We start from the raw sequence: 18,696 nt of genomic DNA on the forward strand, positions 1-18,696 counted from the left end.
GTACTCAGAGTAATTAAGATCTATATTATTTAGTTTATAAGTATCATGGTTATTTTTCCTTTTGCAAGGATTAGAACTAATGATGCAATCATAAAAATGCTAGATCTGTTTTACACAGCATTGGAAAATAAGGAATATCCACTAGGATTTTTTATTGACCTAAGAAAAGCTTTTGACACAGTAGACTACGGCATCCTACTCCACAAACTTGACCATTACGGTATAAGAGGCCATGCGCTTGCTTATTTCAAACCTTACCTTACTAATAGGTATCAGTCTGTCACCATTAAAGACACAGCATCAACAACACGGCCACTTGATACTGGAGTTCCGCAGGGAAGTGTCCTTGGTCCCCTGCTCCTCCTCATATACATCAATGATCTTCCAAACGTATCCCAACACCTGAAACCCATTCTCTTTGCTGACGACACGACTTATGTCATCTCTCACCCTAATCTTGCCTCCCTCAACACCATTGTTAACGAGGAGCTGATCAAAATATCGACTTGGATGACAGCCAATAAACTTACGCTTAACACTGACAAAACCTACTATATTATGTTTGGTAGCAGAGCAGGAGATGCACAAATTAACATTAAGATCGACAACACTAATTACCAGACATAATGAGGGCAAATTCCTAGGCCTATACCTTGACAACAACCTGAATTTCAGCACCCATATCCAACACATAACCAAAAAAGTATCCAAAACGGTTGGGATCCTCTCCAAGATACGATACTACGTGCCGCAAAATGCCCTTCTCACACTATACCACTCACTTATTTATCCATACCTCACCTATGTTATTTGTGCTTGGGGATCAACTGCAGCAACACACCTAAAGCCAATAATAACCCAACAAAAAGCTGCAGTAAGAATAATCACTAAATCCCATCCCTGGCAACACCCCCCCCCACTCTTCATAGATCTAATTCTAAACTTACTCCCTGTTCAGTACATCCACACTTACTACTGTGCAATCTACATCTACAGGACCTTAAACTCTAATATCAACCTTGACCTAAAACGCTTTCTTGATAGTTGTGACAGAGCCCACAGGCATAACACCAGACACAAACATCTCTACGACATTCCCTGTGTCCGACTAAACCTTTACAAAAATTCAATGTATGTCAAAGGCCCTAAAATCTGGAACACCCTACCTGAGAACTCTAGAACTGCAGATACATTCATCACCTTCAAAACTACCATTAGAAAACATCTTATCTCCCTGATACACCCCGTCAACTAACTACACGAATACCACCTAGTGGTTCACACTTACACTCACTCACCCATTTGACCATAAACAGAAATATTAATCTCAATCTTAAAATAATGAATCCTGTGATACTCCAATACTGAAACTATGTACTGTGCCAAAACAAAAGCATTCACATTGCTAAACTCACAAACTAGTATTTAGTCACTTAGCCATAATACCAACTTACCTCATAATTTGTAATATTTTAAAATTAAGAATTAAACTAAGTCTGCCCGAAATGCCTAGCCATGCTAGGTGTTCTAGTAGTGCACTCTGTAATCATTATTTTACTACATGTAAACCACACAATAACCAAATTCTGTAAACTCAACATTGTAATCCTTATAGAGAATAAACTTTGAATTTGAATTTGCAAGTCTACATTAAACTGTATCTGCCACTTCTCCGACCACTGCATCGATTTGTTAACATCTTCCTGTAGCGCTCTAGTGTCCTTGTCAGAATTAATCCAAAAGTCTGTTTTGGTGACAATAGCAAACTTGCTTACATAGCTATTTATTCTCTCAACTATGTCGTTTATGTATATTGTGAACAACAAAGACCCAACACTGGTCCCTGTGGAATACCGCTTGTGATGCGTCCCCACTGATTTCTCCCAATTTGTGCAGTCTCTGTTGCCTATCAGGGTCAAAGGAGTCCTTGCTCGCAGATGAGAAACTAATGAAAATACAAGCAGTAGACAAATGGATCTGAGCAAGCTGCAGGACTGGTTTGACAAGTGGCTATTAGAATTTAACCCCCAGCACATGAAGTTATGAAAATCGGGGAAGGGAAAAAGACGACCGGAAACAGAGAACATCCTTGGGAACAAAGGCTGCAAACCTCCCTAAAAGAGTGAGCAAAGTTTCAAGCATTTTGTCTGAGGCACACATCAACCCCGAATAACCGCTGTAGAAAACGCGAGAAAGCAGATTTAAGAGTAGCCTTCAGGAACCTCAACAAGGAGGCATTCACAACCTTATACACAACATATGATAGGCTCATCTTTCAATATGAAGAGGCAGTATGAAATCCGCATATGATAAAGAAAGTAAAGAAGCTGGAAAGAGTGTAGAGGTTTGCTACAAGGCTAGTTCCAGAGCTAAGGAGAGATTAGAGGAGCTAAACCTGACGACATTAGACGTCAGAAAGGCCAAAGGGGACATGATTACAATGTACAAAATACTAAGAGGAATTGATAGGGTGGACAGGACGAGTTTGAGGCAGGTCTCAGGTACACGAGGGTACAGCTGGAAGTTAAAAACAGATAAGCCGTAGAGATGTCAGGAAATACTTCTTTAGCCTTTCAGTGGTCAGGAGGTGGAAAAACCTAGACAATGAAGTGGTAGAGGTGGTATCTATACATAGTTTTAAGAATAGGTATAGTAAGAGTTTATGCATCCAGGAGAATGTGAACCAAGTAGCAGTCAGTGGAGAAGGGTCAAGAGCTAAGACTCGACCCCTGCAAGCTCAATTAAGTGAGAGCACTTAGTATGTACGTACACACACACACTTTCCAGGCAAGAATACAAGGACAACAACGAAGCAACGGCTGACATCACAGCAACAGCAGCAGCTCAGAGGGCACATAGCCCTAAACCAAAGCTGTTTATCAAGAGCAACTTCAGTCACAAAGTAGATTGGGAGAATTGGGATCAACATGGTGGACCTGGTAAAAACAGAGGAGAGCTCAAGAAAAATGAAAAGAAAGTCTGTGAAGTGTTGATCATGCAATTTAAAGAGGTGTCAGTGGAAACAGAAACAATACCAGGTACTGGATGACAGTAAAAAAGGGAGAGGAAAAAATACTAATGATGGCCTAGAATACATTAAAGGCTATTGGGCCTGATAAAGTGCTAGCATGGTTTCTGCCAGAGGAAGCAGAACCACTAGTTAAGATTTACAAGTCAATGGGACAGTTGCCAAAGGTCTGAAGACATGGAATGTAGTCCCTGTAATTAAGAAAGCAGACAGACAGGAAGCTCTGAACTACAGACCAGCTTCTCTAACATGCATATCATGCAGGGTGATGGAGAACATTATCAGGAGATAGAACACTTGAAAAGATGCGGTTTAAAAAAAACGATGGGGGGAGGGGGATGGGTCGAGTGCATTAGACTGTAAGAAGGTATCTGATACCATGTGCCACAAGAAGCAGGGCAAAAACTCAAGAAGCAGATTGGAATAAAAAGAAATGTACTCTACTGGATCAAAGAGTACCCTTGAAAAGTAAACAAAGCTAGCTTTTCCACTCCCAAACACCCTAGTATTCACTTCTTTTACAACCCCATCTATAAATATGTTAAATATCGTGGTGACATTACACATACCAAAGGCCTGCTTTTATTGGCAGTCTCCCTCTCTCCTACATAACTTTTTTTGAGCAGGAATATCCATATATTCTGTATTTGCACATAACGTTAGTTCATACATTTTACAAGGTTATGCTTTACAAACCTGTTAGGAAAGAAAGGGAGTGGTAGATTTTATATTCCTAGATTATAAGGCATTTGATAGTACCATATAAAAAGCAACTTAAATTGGAAAAAGGAGATGTACAAACAAGGATACAAAATCATTACCTCAAACCTCTACCCTAAAATGCACTCAGTGGCCATTTTATTAGGTACACCTGCTCGTTAATGCAAACTTCTAATCATCCAATCGCATGGCAGCACCTCAATGCCTATACTCCAGTTCCCCAAATTGAGCCTGAATACCTTCCACATCCCCCTCCCCACCAGGTGCTGTATAATCTTATGGGTTTAGCGCTTCCCCCTTGATTATAATAATAATAGTAGTAGGTTGGTAGACAGCAACCACCCAGGGAAGTACTACCGTCCTGCCAGATGACTGTGAAACAAAAACCTGTAACTGTTTTGCATGATGGTAGGATTGCTGGTTTCTTTTTCTGTCTCATAAACACGCTAAGATAACAGGGATATCTTGCTACTCCTACTTACACTTTGGTCACACTTCACAGACACGCACATGCATATATATATATACATACATCTAGGTTTTTCTCCTTTTTCTAAATAGCTCTTGTTCTTTTTTATTTCTTCTATTGTCCATGGGGAAGTGGAAAAGAATCTTTCCTCCGTAAGCCATGCGTGTCGTATGAGGCGACTAAAATGCCGGGAGCAATGGGCTAGTAACCCCTTCTCCTGTATACAATTACTAAAAAAGAGAAGAAGAAAAACTTTATAAAACTGGGTTGCTTAAATGTGCGTGGATGTAGTGCGGATGACAAGAAACAGATGATTGCTGATGTTATGAATGAAAAGAAGTTGGATGTCCTGGCCCTAAGCGAAACAAAGCTGAAGGGGGTAGGAGAGTTTCAGTGGGGGGAAATAAATGGGATTAAATCTGGAGTATCTGAGAGAGTTAGAGCAAAGGAAGGGGTAGCAGTAATGTTAAATGATCAGTTATGGAAGGAGAAAAGAGAATATGAATGTGTAAATTCAAGAATTATGTGGATTAAAGTAAAGGTTGGATGCGAGAAGTGGGTCATAATAAGCGTGTATGCACCTGGAGAAGAGAGGAATGCAGAGGAGAGAGAGAGATTTTGGGAGATGTTAAGTGAATGTATAGGAGCCTTTGAACCAAGTGAGAGAGTAATTGTGGTAGGGGACTTGAATGCTAAAGTAGGAGAAACTTTTAGAGAGGGTGTGGTAGGTAAGTTTGGGGTGCCAGGTGTAAATGATAATGGGAGCCCTTTGATTGAACTTTGTATAGAAAGGGGTTTAGTTATAGGTAATACATATTTTAAGAAAAAGAGGATAAATAAGTATACACGATATGATGTAGGGCGAAATGACAGTAGTTTGTTGGATTATGTATTGGTAGATAAAAGACTGTTGAGTAGACTTCAGGATGTACATGTTTATAGAGGGGCCACAGATATATCAGATCACTTTCTAGTTGTAGCTACACTGAGAGTAAAAGGTAGATGGGATACAAGGAGAATAGAAGCATCAGGGAAGAGAGAGGTGAAGGTTTATAAACTAAAAGAGGAGGCAGTTAGGGTAAGATATAAACAGCTATTGGAGGATAGATGGGCTAATGAGAGCATAGGCAATGGGGTCGAAGAGGTATGGGGTAGGTTTAAAAATGTAGTGTTAGAGTGTTCAGCAGAAGTTTGTGGTTACAGGAAAGTGGGTGCAGGAGGGAAGAGGAGCGATTGGTGGAATGATGATGTAAAGAGAGTAGTAAGGGAGAAAAAGTTAGCATATGAGAAGTTTTTACAAAGTAGAAGTGATGCAAGGAGGGAAGAGTATATGGAGAAAAAGAGAGAGGTTAAGAGAGTGGTGAAGCAATGTAAAAAGAGAGCAAATGAGAGAGTGGGTGAGATGTTATCAACAAATTTTGTTGAAAATAAGAAAAAGTTTTGGAGTGAGATTAACAAGTTAAGAAAGCCTAGAGAACAAATTGATTTGTCAGTTAAAAATAGGAGAGGAGAGTTATTAAATGGAGAGTTAGAGGTATTGGGAAGATGGAAGGAATATTTTGAGGAATTGTTAAATGTTGATGAAGATAGGGAAGCTGTGATTTCGTGTATAGGGCAAGGAGGAATAACATCTTGTAGGAGTGAGGAAGAGCCAGTTGTGAGTGTGGGGGAAGTTCGTGAGGCAGTAGGTAAAATGAAAGGGGGTAAGGCAGCCGGGATTGATGGGATAAAGATAGAAATGTTAAAAGCAGGTGGGGATATAGTTTTGGAGTGGTTGGTGCAATTATTTAATAAATGTATGGAAGAGGGTAAGGTACCTAGGGATTGGCAGAGAGCATGCATAGTTCCTTTGTATAAAGGCAAAGGGGATAAAAGAGAGTGCAAAAATTATAGGGGGATAAGTCTGTTGAGTGTACCTGGTAAAGTGTATGGTAGAGTTATAATTGAAAGAATTAAGAGTAAGACGGAGAATAGGATAGCAGATGAACAAGGAGGCTTTAGGAAAGGTAGGGGGTGTGTGGACCAGGTGTTTACAGTGAAACATATAAGTGAACAGTATTTAGATAAGGCTAAAGAGGTCTTTGTGGCATTTATGGATTTGGAAAAGGCGTATGACAGGGTGGATAGGGGGGCAATGTGGCAGATGTTGCAAGTGTATGGTGTAGGAGGTAGGTTACTGAAAGCAGTGAAGAGTTTTTACGAGGATAGTGAGGCTCAAGTTAGAGTATGTAGGAAAGAGGGAAATTTTTTCCCAGTAAAAGTAGGCCTTAGACAAGGATGTGTGATGTCACCGTGGTTGTTTAATATATTTATAGATGGGGTTGTAAGAGAAGTAAATGCGAGGGTCTTGGCAAGAGGCGTGGAGTTAAAAGATAAAGAATCACACACAAAGTGGGAGTTGTCACAGCTGCTCTTTGCTGATGACACTGTGCTCTTGGGAGATTCTGAAGAGAAGTTGCAGAGATTGGTGGATGAATTTGGTAGGGTGTGCAAAAGAAGAAAATTAAAGGTGAATACAGGAAAGAGTAAGGTTATGAGGATAACAAAAAGATTAGGTGATGAAAGATTGAATATCAGATTGGAGGGAGAGAGTATGGAGGAGGTGAACGTATTCAGATATTTGGGAGTGGACGTGTCAGCGGATGGGTCTATGAAAGATGAGGTGAATCATAGAATTGATGAGGGAAAAAGAGTGAGTGGTGCACTTAGGAGTCTGTGGAGACAAAGAACTTTGTCCTTGGAGGCAAAGAGGGGAATGTATGAGAGTATAGTTTTACCAACGCTCTTATATGGGTGTGAAGCGTGGGTGATGAATGTTGCAGCGAGGAGAAGGCTGGAGGCAGTGGAGATGTCATGTCTGAGGGCAATGTGTGGTGTGAATATAATGCAGAGAATTCGTAGTTTGGAAGTTAGGAGGAGGTGCGGGATTACCAAAACTGTTGTCCAGAGGGCTGAGGAAGGGTTGTTGAGGTGGTTCGGACATGTAGAGAGAATGGAGCGAAACAGAATGACTTCAAGAGTGTATCAGTCTGTAGTGGAAGGAAGGCGGGGTAGGGGTCGGCCTAGGAAGGGTTGGAGGGAGGGGGTAAAGGAGGTTTTGTGTGCGAGGGGCTTGGACTTCCAGCAGGCATGCGTGAGCGTGTTTGATAGGAGTGAATGGAGACAAATGGTTTTTAATACTTGACGTGCTGTTGGAGTGTGAGCAAAGTAACATTTATGAAGGGATTCAGGGAAACTGGCAGGCCGGACTTGAGTTCTGGAGATGGGAAGTACAGTGCCTGCACTCTGAAGGAGGGGTGTTAATGTTGCAGTTTAAAAACTGTAGTGTAAGGCACCCTTCTGGCAAGACAGTGATGGAGTGAATGATGGTGAAAGTTTTTCTTTTTCGGGCCACCCTGCCTTGGTGGGAATCGGCCGGTGTGATAATAAAAAAAATAATAAAAAATAATAATCAATGCCTATAAGCAAGCAGACATGGTCAGGAAATTCAGTTGTTGTTCAGACCAAACATCAGAATGGGGAAGAAATGTGATCAAAAGTAAATCAAAGTGACTTTGACCATGGAATGATTGATGGTGCCAGATGGGGTGGTCTGAGTATCTCAGAAACTGCTGATTTGCGATTTACACACACAACAATCTTTGGAGTTTACGAAGAATGGTGTGAAAAACACAAGACATCTCCTGAGTGACAGTTCCAAGGGAAAAAATACCTTGTTAACAAGATGTCAGAGGATGGCCAGACTGGTTCAAGCTGAAAGGAAGGTCACAGTAACTCAAATAATCACACATTACAACAGTGGTATACAGAAGAGCACCTCTAAATGCACATGTTGATAATTGAAGTGGATGGGCTACAGCAACAGAAGAGCACACTGAGTTCCACTCCTGTCAGCTAAGAACAGAAACTGTGGCTACAGTGGGCACAGGCTCACCAAAACTGGACAGTTGAACATTGGAAACCGTTGCTGGGTCTGACAAATTCCGATTTCTGCTGCAACTTTCGCCATCATTCACACTATCACATGCCAAAATATTCAATGCATTTGCTTATTTTTTCAACTGTGGAGGGTGTTACTTTGTCACTTAGTACTCTCATGCCATATAAAACTGTCTACATTCAACTGCCTCCAGCATACATAAAGGGGAGTACCAATAGACCCCTAGTTGTCTTCAAGAAGGGAGCTGGGCAGGTACCAGACAGAGGTTTGTATGTTGGTTTGCACGTGGCTGGCAGTAACCGTCTGGTTGATCAGTCCCTGACCCATTATGAGGCCTGGTCATGGGGGCTGTTGACCCCCCAGAATACCCTCCAGGTATACATGGATTATGACACCCTTCAAACACATTCTGCTTCAAATGAAGGCCAAAGTAAGTTTTGCAGTAATTATATTGGCATATTATATTTATGGTGAACTGCTAATTGCATAAAGGCCATGTAGCACTTAGGCAATGAGAGGTAATCAGGTTTGATCCAAGAAGGGCAGGGCAGCTCCAGATTCTTGATTTAAAAGCCCATCGCCAGCATTACAGTTTCATTGACAATAGAATCGCAAAGGCTGTAGAAATCATAAATACTGTATTTTAGTGTTCTATTGTTAAACATGCAGGGAACCATTAACATCATACCTAATCCAGCTACAAATTATTATAATTCAGCAAGTAAATTTACAATTAATTTTAGTCAGCAAGATAATTAAGCAAAGATTATCTCTAAACTGACATCTTGCTGTATTCTGTATAATTACATAATGATGAATAAGTTAGCAACCAGATTACTATGTGTACTTATGTAGCCAAACATTATCTTGATCATATCCATTCAGCATAAATTTGGGGTGAAAGAAGGGAAGGATATGGGTCATCCCTGGATGGGTTGGAAGGGGGGGGTAAAGGAGGTTTTTGAGTGTTACAGGCTTGAAAATTTAACGGGTTTGTGTGATTGCATCAGATTGTGGCAGGTGGAGACAAAGTTGTTTTTATGACAATGTAATGTTGGAGTGTGAGCAAGGTAACATTTATAAGAGGATTCAGGGACACTTGTTAGCCAGACTCAAGGTCCTGGAGTTGGGAAGTACAATACCCACCCATTATAATGCAGCTCATTATAATCACAGGGGAGCGCTAAACCCATAGGATTATACAGCGCATGTGGGGGGGGGGTATGGAAGGTATTCAGGCTCAATTCAGGGAACCAAATCATAGATCCAATTCCCTAGATCAAGAGCCCCTCAGCAGCATCAAGGAACTTCCCCTGAGGGGACCTGTTGCAGCTCAGAGGATCATTTTTTTTTTTCAGCTATTTCCGTGGGAGCTAGACAATGTTAAAATCTATTAGGCCAATTAACTCAAAATGTTCAGTGTACTTATTAAGCAATGGATCTGTTGTAAATTGTTAAGCCTTTAAGCTTCCTTTTTGTTTATTTAAGCTCATTAGTAGTTTCCTACTAAGGGAAGATGATCCATAAAATGACAATCTCACTCTTAGGTGTCTCTCCAGGTGCTGACCAACCAAGTCACATCACCACTTCACTTTCAAAGTGCAGGCACTACTTTCCAACCTCCAAAACTTTAAACTGCTTTGTCAGATTTCCTAAATACTTTCATAGATATTACCTTAGTCACACTCCAGGAGCAGGTCAAATCCTATGGAACACTTGACCTCCACTCATTCCAACCTTCCTTTAACATGTTCCCATGTACGTGATGGAAGTCAAAGCCCCTATTTCTAAATATCTTTTTCCCACCAACCTTCAGCCTTCTCTCAGGTGTACCCTACACCACTTTTCATCCATTACAATTTCTTTTTTAACATGGCTATTAAGAAAAATACTTTCATCATCATTCAACACTTTCACCATCACTCATACATAATCACTGTCTTTGCAGCGGTGTTCAGATACAACAGTTTAGAAGTCCCTCCAAACTGCCAATATCCCAAACCCCTCCTTTAATTTATATATCCTATAACTATCTTTCTATATTATTATTATTATAATCAAAAAGAAGCGCTAAGCCACAAGGGCTATACAGCTATCTTTCCAAAATATAATCTTAAGACACTTACCCCACACCTTTCACACAAATGAATTTCACTAATTTTTTTGGATACTGTATTTGCTCCATATTTGCATCACACATTAATTTGTCATTGTGTTACCACTACTACCAATTTCCTCCTTGCTGCAACATTCAAGGATGCTGCTTCATATCCATACAAAAAAAGCATTTTAACTAATACATATACTCTGATACATTCCACTGACAAGCCTTTCCTTCACAAACCTGACACTCCTTTACTTCACACTCATCTACTCAGACATCCATCCCTAGGTATCTGAATACAGGCACTTCTTTTATATTCCTAGCTTCCATTCTAACCTCTTATTTTATCCCCATACTTTATTTTTTCCTCATTACCTTATTATAATCTGCATTCCCTTTTAACATATTTTAATCCCCTTTAAAACTTATCTACAAATACAGTTCTAATTTTTCCTTTATACAATAGTTTTTAAATGCAAAACTGATTTATGGAACAAAATTTGGATATAAAAAAAAATTGAACATCACCATTTATTTGTGTACAGAAATTACCTATACAGTATAGTATATGCATTATCCTTAATGGTATATTTTTACACAAATAATTTTTATATTTTAAGTATTATGATTATGTAATTATTATTGTTATTATTATTAGTAGTACTAGTACATGTATATATTTAACCAAATAAAACAGCTTTTGCAAAATAAATTTAATAAATAACTAAAATGCTGCAGAGCACTCCAAATGGGTCTCGCATTACATTTTTTGTAAGTGTAGTATTTGTGTGCTATAATACTACTTGATTTTTGAAGAATTTTTAATAACTATTTTCTTTTCATGCACTTGTACTTTTAGGTGGCATTACTTTTGCGACTTTTCTTCGTTCTGTTCGACATTTGCATTTCATTGTTGTCCATGAGGCAGGGACTAGTGGATGACCTTCTTCACAATAGGCAGTTACTACTCCCAACTCAGTGCCAGCAGTAGAGAGCTCGTAGTTCCGTAGGTCACCAAGTGAGAGAACAGCTGCTAAAATAATGTCATCTGGACGAAAACAATTGTACATCTCTACCTAAAAGAGAAATGCATGATAAACTTCTTTTAAGAAAATGTATGATAAAACATCTTTTGAGAAAAGAATAAGATTATCAAAATGATCAGCTATAGTACAGGTACAGCACTTATTTTCTGGCAACAGATGGTAAGACACCTCCCTTAATCCAGACAAAATTACAAGGGCAGCCACGTATCATACTGTGTGTAGCACATGCTCCCTTATATTGTTTACACTGCAGTTCTTCTTTGTAATCCTAAGATTTAATGTGGTCTTTAGTGGGTTTTACTGGTATTTAACCCTTGCTAAGGCTATGGTTAATATCTATATTAACTTCCAGTAGCTATGGCTATTGAGACGTTAATAGAGTTGTTAGGTGATGGAACATGAGATAATGAATTTCTATTTGAAGTGTTAAAAACTACTCTGCTTGGATGAAATGTTTAAAAAGATGGCCAAGAAGAATGTCATAGCAGTAGGCCTACATATGAAAATCCTGTAACTTCAATTTCAAGTACCCCAGATATCTTCCCTGCAACATCACAAATCCATGATGAAACAGTCAACTATGAATAATAATACGTATAATCAAATTAAGAGCTAAGCCCAAAAAGGGTTACACAATGCCACAGGATAGGGTGTGCTAAGGACAGAAGGATATGTAGAGGTCAGGAACAAGTATGGGGCAGGAGTGTGCAAAAGTAAGGGTTAGTGGAAGTGGTGGAAAGTGCTAAAGGTAAAATACAATTGAAGTTGATGTAATAAGTTAGCTTCTGTTTAAAAGTCAAAGAGAAAGTCTGCTTCAAAGGTGAGACTCTCCATGAGGTCAGTGTTGGGGAAGTGATGAAGTCAAAAGTGAATTCCACAAACCCACTGATAGACAGGACAATCTATTAACCCTTTTAGCAGCAAATGTGTATACATTCTATGTCATGAGCTCGGCTCACTCAGATAAGCCTAGATATGAGAGAAGGGTCTATGCGAAGACTGTAAAAAATTTGGAAAGAGCAAAATTCTGACTACATGTATGGTTTAAAATAGCAACTTTGATGGTTTTTATATTTTTTGTCAGCTATTTCTTGGTATCCTAAGTCTGATTCAATTACTGGAATGCTGTAGACCATGACACACAGATTTTCAAGCAGCTTGTCTGAGAACAGGAGTGAGTATTAGTGTCAGCATCATCTATTACAGGTAGAGGTCACTTGGATGGAGGCCTCAAGGTAATCTGTCCTGTGATGTACAAACGACCCAAAAATTGATGCATCACCATGGCAGAAGACTGGATCATAGTCAAAGTCAGGCAAAAGTCAGAAGTATCAAAAGGGTCAGTGCCCCTTGCCCTCTCTCTCTTTTTCTCTCCCTCTCTGAGAGAGAGAGTGGGTGCATGTGCATGCATGCTTACCTGTTTGTGGTTGCAGGGGTCAATTCACAACTCCTGGCCCTGCCTCTTCACTAGTTGCTACTAGGTCCACATTCTACCTGCTCCAAGAGCCTTATTGTACCTCTTCTTAAAGCTATGTATGGATGCTGCTTCCATTACTCTAAGGCTGAGGAAATACTTTCCCCCTTTCCCTCTTATTTAAGCCTCTCTCATTATCACTACACAATACTGAATCCCTAAGGTAAAAATACACAAATTACACAGATTAAATATACATTGTTCTTAAACTCACAGTGTCAATTTGGTAGTCTCGAACATTCTGTTTCTTGACAGTGCCAGAGACAGGTGAATGCAACTTGTTAGACCCAACACAGATGATTAGCACTGTTGCTTGGTTAGGGTTGACACTCAAAACACGGCAGGTTACAACACTACCAGCTTCTGGCATCACTGTACCTTGTCGTCCCAAGGTAACCTGAAATACACAACTTGTATGAAGGACAAGATTTCAAAATCACTATTTTATTGGGAGGGGAAAGTGCTAGTACTGAACCTAATGTGGTCATACAGCACCTTGGAAAACAGAAGGCAATCAGATTTGATCCAAGGAAAGGAAGGGTGGCTCCAATTCTTTGGATCAAGAGCTCTTGAAGGGTTCAAAAACACCAGAAGAATGCTTTTCCTCAAGTAAATACTATATTATACAATAGCAACAACAATTTTACTGTTTTTACTTGATGCTAATTATGCCTTATAACGAACATTCACTGTTCGTCTTAGGAAGTTAAAAATATAACTATCTACTGAAAAATATAAATAAGGGAGATACAAAGCAGTAAGTGGTAGGCAAGATACAAGAAGGAAGAGGGTTTGTTGGCAGAAAAGATCAAGTGGAAGGTAAGATATAACAAGGAATAAAGGGTCAGCAGGTAGAAGAATATATGGTAAGATATAAGGGGAAGCCAGTAGTAGGTAGAAAAGAATAAGTAGCAGGTGAAATATAATAATGAAGGGAAGAGTTAGTAGGCAGAAGAGAGTAAGTGGTAAGTGAGACCTGAGGAAGGAGGAGCCAGTAGGTAAAAAAAAAGAAAAAAAGAAAAAAGAACAAGTGGTGAGATAGAAGGGAACTAGAGGGATGTCAGTATGCAGTAAGTAGAAAAGTGTATGTAGCAGGTGAGATAAAAGGGAAAGGGAGGTTAAGTAAGTAGGAAAGGAGTGGCATTAATTATTATATTTGACAGGAAGCACTGAATTTTTCAAGATGATACAGTATATGGTAATCAGGCTTGATCCAAAGAAATGGAAGGCAATGCTAAATCCTCAGATCACAAACCCTGTAACTGTATCAAGGCATTCATCTTTATGGGAGTGAAATTATACAAGTTAAAGAAGGCTGTAATTAAAATAAATGACTGATTGAAGAAAGGTTGACAAGAATAGAGAAAATACTGAGCAAGATATGGAAAAAAGGCAGTGAATATTATAATGAAGTTAGAATGTACAGTATTACTAATATACTGTATAAACAAACTATCACATTAAAACTTGAAGACGAGACATTAGTGAATAATTTATTGAAGCAACTGGAAGCACTAGCTGGCAGAATTTAATAATAATGTGCCTAAATATTACTGTAAAAAAAATTTAAAAGTCTACAATAACACTGCCCTCAAATAACCCAACAGATCACAGTGCATAGCCAGAGACTACTTGTAAATAGTCCATGGCAAATTATATTCCTCAGATCCACTAAGAGCATAGCTATGCAAAAAAATATTTACCAGGCTTAATATCCCAAGAGCTATCAAAAAGATATTCAACAACACTAACCAAACTAATAAAGCAACTACTATGCTAAAAGACTCAACAAAAGAAGATACAGTATGTACAGTATTAAAAAAGACCTGGAAAATACTATCATATACTGGGTTCTAGTAAAGTGACTAAAACAAAAGAAATATTAAGTAAGCCTATTGAACCTCTCATACTCATCAGTGAAAGGGAAAATAAATTAAATTACAGGTACTGTAATTTCTTTCAGCTACTGGGTCAAACCTAAATTAAATTAATTTTTTTATTTCTTTGCATAATATACAATGTGTGATTTACATACTATAAAATACTGTTAAGTACAAAGAAAGCCACTAACATGCCTGAGCATTTTAGGCAGAAAAACAGTCAGGAAAATCCCAAATTCCCAGCCAAGGTAAAATTTCCTTAGGGCTTATTACTCAAGGCCAACTACTTCCTCAAAGGAAGTAATAAATTTGCCGAACAATTCCTTAGCTCATGTGTTAAAAAAAAAGCTGCTGACTGTAACATCCTGCTCTAAAACTAAAACATTATGGAATAAGAGGCCATGCACTCTCCTATATAATGTTCTGCCTCAATGACAAACTGACATGTGACTTTAAATAGCACAAATTTAATTACTCAACCAATCAAACACACTGGTGCTGGGAGATAGCATCCTAGGATCACTATTTCTCTTTTACATCAATGGCCTTCCAAAGGTGTTTTAACAACTTAAACAGTGTTATTCATAGACAACACTATTTTCACCTACAATTTAGATCTGGTTGACCTGAACAACATGGTCATTCTTCAACTAGGATAAAAGAATTAGCTTGCATATTTCAAATCCTACCTTACTAATAGGTATCAGTATGTCACCATTAAAGACACACCATCATCACCACAGCCACTTGATAATGGAGTTCCACAGGGAAGTGTCCTTGGACCCCTGCTCTTCCTCATTTACATCAATGATCTTCCAAACGTATCCCAACACCTGAAACCCATTCTCTTTGCTGACGACACAACTTGTGTCATCTCTCACCCTAATCTTGCCACCCTCAACACCATTGCTAACAAGGAGCTGCTCAAAATATCAACTTGGATGACAGCCAATAAACTTACACTTAACACTGACAAAACCTACTATATTATGTTTGGTGGCAGAGCAGGTGCTGCGCAACTTAACATTAAGATTGACAACACTCTATTTGCCAGACATAATGAGGGCAAATTCCTTGGCCTATACCTCGACAACAACCTGAATTTCAGCACCCATATCCAACACATAACAAAAAAAAGTATCCAAAACAGTTGGGATCATCTCCTAGATACGATACTACGTGCCGCAAAATGCCCTTCTCACACTATACCATTCACTCATTTATCCATACCTCACCTATGCTATTTGTGCTTGGGGATCAACTGCAGCAACACACCTAAAGCCAATAATAACTCAACAAAAAGCTGCAGTAAGAATAATCTTTAAATCCCATCCCTGGTAAACCCCCCCCCCCCACTTTTCATAGATTTAAACTTACTCCCTGTTCAGAACATCCACACTTACTACTGTGCAATCTACATAATACAGGACCTTAAATTCCAATATTAACCTTGACCTCAAATGCTTTCTTGATAGTTGTGACAGGACCCACAGGCATAACACCAGACACAAACATCTCTACGACATTTCCCGTGTCCGACTAAACCTTTACAAAAATTCAATGTATGTCAAAGGCCCAAAAATCTGGAACACCCTACCTGAAAACTCTAGAACTGCAGACACATTCATCACCTTCAAAACTACCATTAGAAAACATCTTATCTCCCTGATACACCCAGCCAACTAACTACATGTAAACCACCTGGTGGTTCACACTTACACTCAGTCACCCATTCGACTATAAGCACAGAAATACGTATCATAAGTTTGCCTGTGATACTCAAGTCATAAGTTTGCCTGTGATACTCAAATATAGAAACTATGTATTGTGCCACAACAAAAGCATTCACATTGCTAAACTCACAAACCAGTATTTAGTCACTTAGTATTTAGTCAACTTACTCCAGAATTTGAAATAATTTAGGGTTAAGAATTAATCTAAGTTTGCCCAAAATGCCTAGCCATGCTAGGTGTTCTAGTGGCCCCCTCTGTAATTAGTATTTTATTACATGTAAACCACACAATAACCAAAATCTGTAAACCCCGCACTGTAATCCTTATAGAGAATAAACTTTGATTTGATTTGATTTGATTAGATGGCCAATACCAACACTGGAAGACAAGATGAAGGAAAATTCTTGAGTATTCATCTTAACAGTAAGCTTAAATTTAACAAATACATCCTGTGCATAGCTAAGAGTTTCCAAAACAGTATGTGCTCGTACCACAACCAACACTAAATACTCTGTACTACTTTAACTTACTATTACATTACCTATGGTATAATTTCATGGGGATCTACATTAGAAAGCCATCTAAAACCAATCATAACCCTACAAATAACTTATTAAAACAATCACTCAATCTAATTCTGGACAATAATCACCCAGTTACATATTTAAATATTTGAACCTACTAAATGTACAATGTACCCGAATATACTATTGTGTATACATGTATTACATACAGAGAACAAAAAACAACAGCTATTTTGTGTAGTACCTTAACAACTTGGCCATCTTCTGTGGGTACAACTGTGACTTGTCCAGCTAAAGAGGCATAGATGTACTTGTTGAAGGTGTAGGTGCCTTCACCTGCCAGAATGTTACCACTTACTTCACATATTCTCTGTCCTGGCACACAAACAATGTGTCCATTACCAGACTTCATGATGCCTGCCAAATTACCTAAAATAAGTGAAGTTTTATTATTAATAATATGAAAGATAAAATTACATTTAATCTTCTGTACTAGATTTCAACCAATTAATAGGAGCTATGAAGCTGAACACTTACCAAAGCTGTGGAACTAACAACCTCATACTTACTTTAAGGTTAATGGACTGACTACCTCATACTTACTTCAAGGCTAAGTGACTGATCCCCTCATACTTATTTCAAGGTTAAAGAACTGATTACCTCATAGCTACCACTTCACTACTAGTGTTGTCTCCAGCAGGTGAGGTTATATGGAAAATGACACTTATGTAGAGTTCAAGACATTTATTAAAGGAAACGTTTTGCCAGAAGTGAATTTTTCAATATTATTACTGAAGTGGCCAGTAGTAACAGCCTGGTTGATCAGACCCTGATCCATCGTGAGACCTGGTCTCAGACCGAGCTGCGGGGGCATTGACCCCTGAAACCCTCTCCAGGTAAACTTCAGGTAAGCCACTGCTCATGGCAAAACGTTTCCTTTAATAAATGACCTGAACTGTACACAAGTGTCTTTTTCCACATCTTGTCGGTATCATCATACCAATTCTCTGGTTAGGTTATATATCTCTATTTCAACTGAAGAAACCTGCTGAGCAGGCACAGTGCCTCAGCACCGAGGATGACAACTGTTGCAGATGTGCCTTATTTGTATAACTGTTGGTATTGTATATCATTAATATGATAAGTTATTGCTTGCCAATAATTTTACTAAATTTATCGACAAGAGAACTCTTTGCCAGTAAGAAATTATAGTTAACTTCTGACTAATCAACATAAAGCCTGAGATCACTGGCGTTCAGATGAAGTTGTTAACCGAATTCTAACAGTATTATATTCAGGGAAAGCGCTAAACCTGTAGTAATGTAGTACCCGGGAAACGGAAGGTAATCAGCTTTGATTCAAGGGTAGCATCAATTCCTTGGATCAGGAGCCTATTATCACCATCAAGGCATCATCTTTGAGAACCCCAACATAAAGCATTCATAATGTTAATCATCTGCCAATACTGTACTAACTGCAGATTTACAGATACTAACTCCAGATCTGTGACACTTGATATTTTCTAAGCTTCTCCGATCACAATGCTGCTTCTTCAGTGTGGCGGTCCTTGTTCTTAAGCTGCTCAAACAGATCGAGTTATTAGCGATGGTTTATGGCCAGCCAAGAATCTTTTGAACACAGTGTATGCCTGTCCATATGTACAGGAAATGGAAAACTTTTTCAGGATAAATGCAGTTTGGAACTGCAAGGTTTCTTCTTGTTGGGTTTATAAGGGCGAGTGACAGCTTACGCTGCATCACGTACTGGTTCCCGCTGTG

At 38.9% G+C, this 18,696-nt stretch overlaps 1 protein-coding gene across 1 annotated transcript; it reads right to left on the reverse strand.

The window, feature by feature from the left end:
• Window positions 1-10,778: 10,778 nt before the first annotated feature.
• Csl4 (exosome component 1 Csl4) lies at window positions 10,779-18,696 on the reverse strand. The gene is made up of 4 exons (XM_053780517.2): window positions 18,415-18,696; window positions 17,163-17,347; window positions 12,996-13,178; window positions 10,779-11,337 (listed from the first exon to the last, which is right to left on the reverse strand). The coding sequence occupies exons 2-4, from the start codon at window positions 17,328-17,330 to the stop codon at window positions 11,101-11,103; spliced, it is 588 nt and encodes a 195-aa protein (XP_053636492.1). The 5' UTR covers window positions 17,331-17,347; window positions 18,415-18,696; the 3' UTR covers window positions 10,779-11,100.

The sequence above is a fragment of the Cherax quadricarinatus genome, chromosome 26 (genome assembly GCF_038502225.1).
Source record: "Cherax quadricarinatus isolate ZL_2023a chromosome 26, ASM3850222v1, whole genome shotgun sequence".
Lineage (NCBI taxonomy): Eukaryota > Metazoa > Arthropoda > Malacostraca > Decapoda > Parastacidae > Cherax > Cherax quadricarinatus.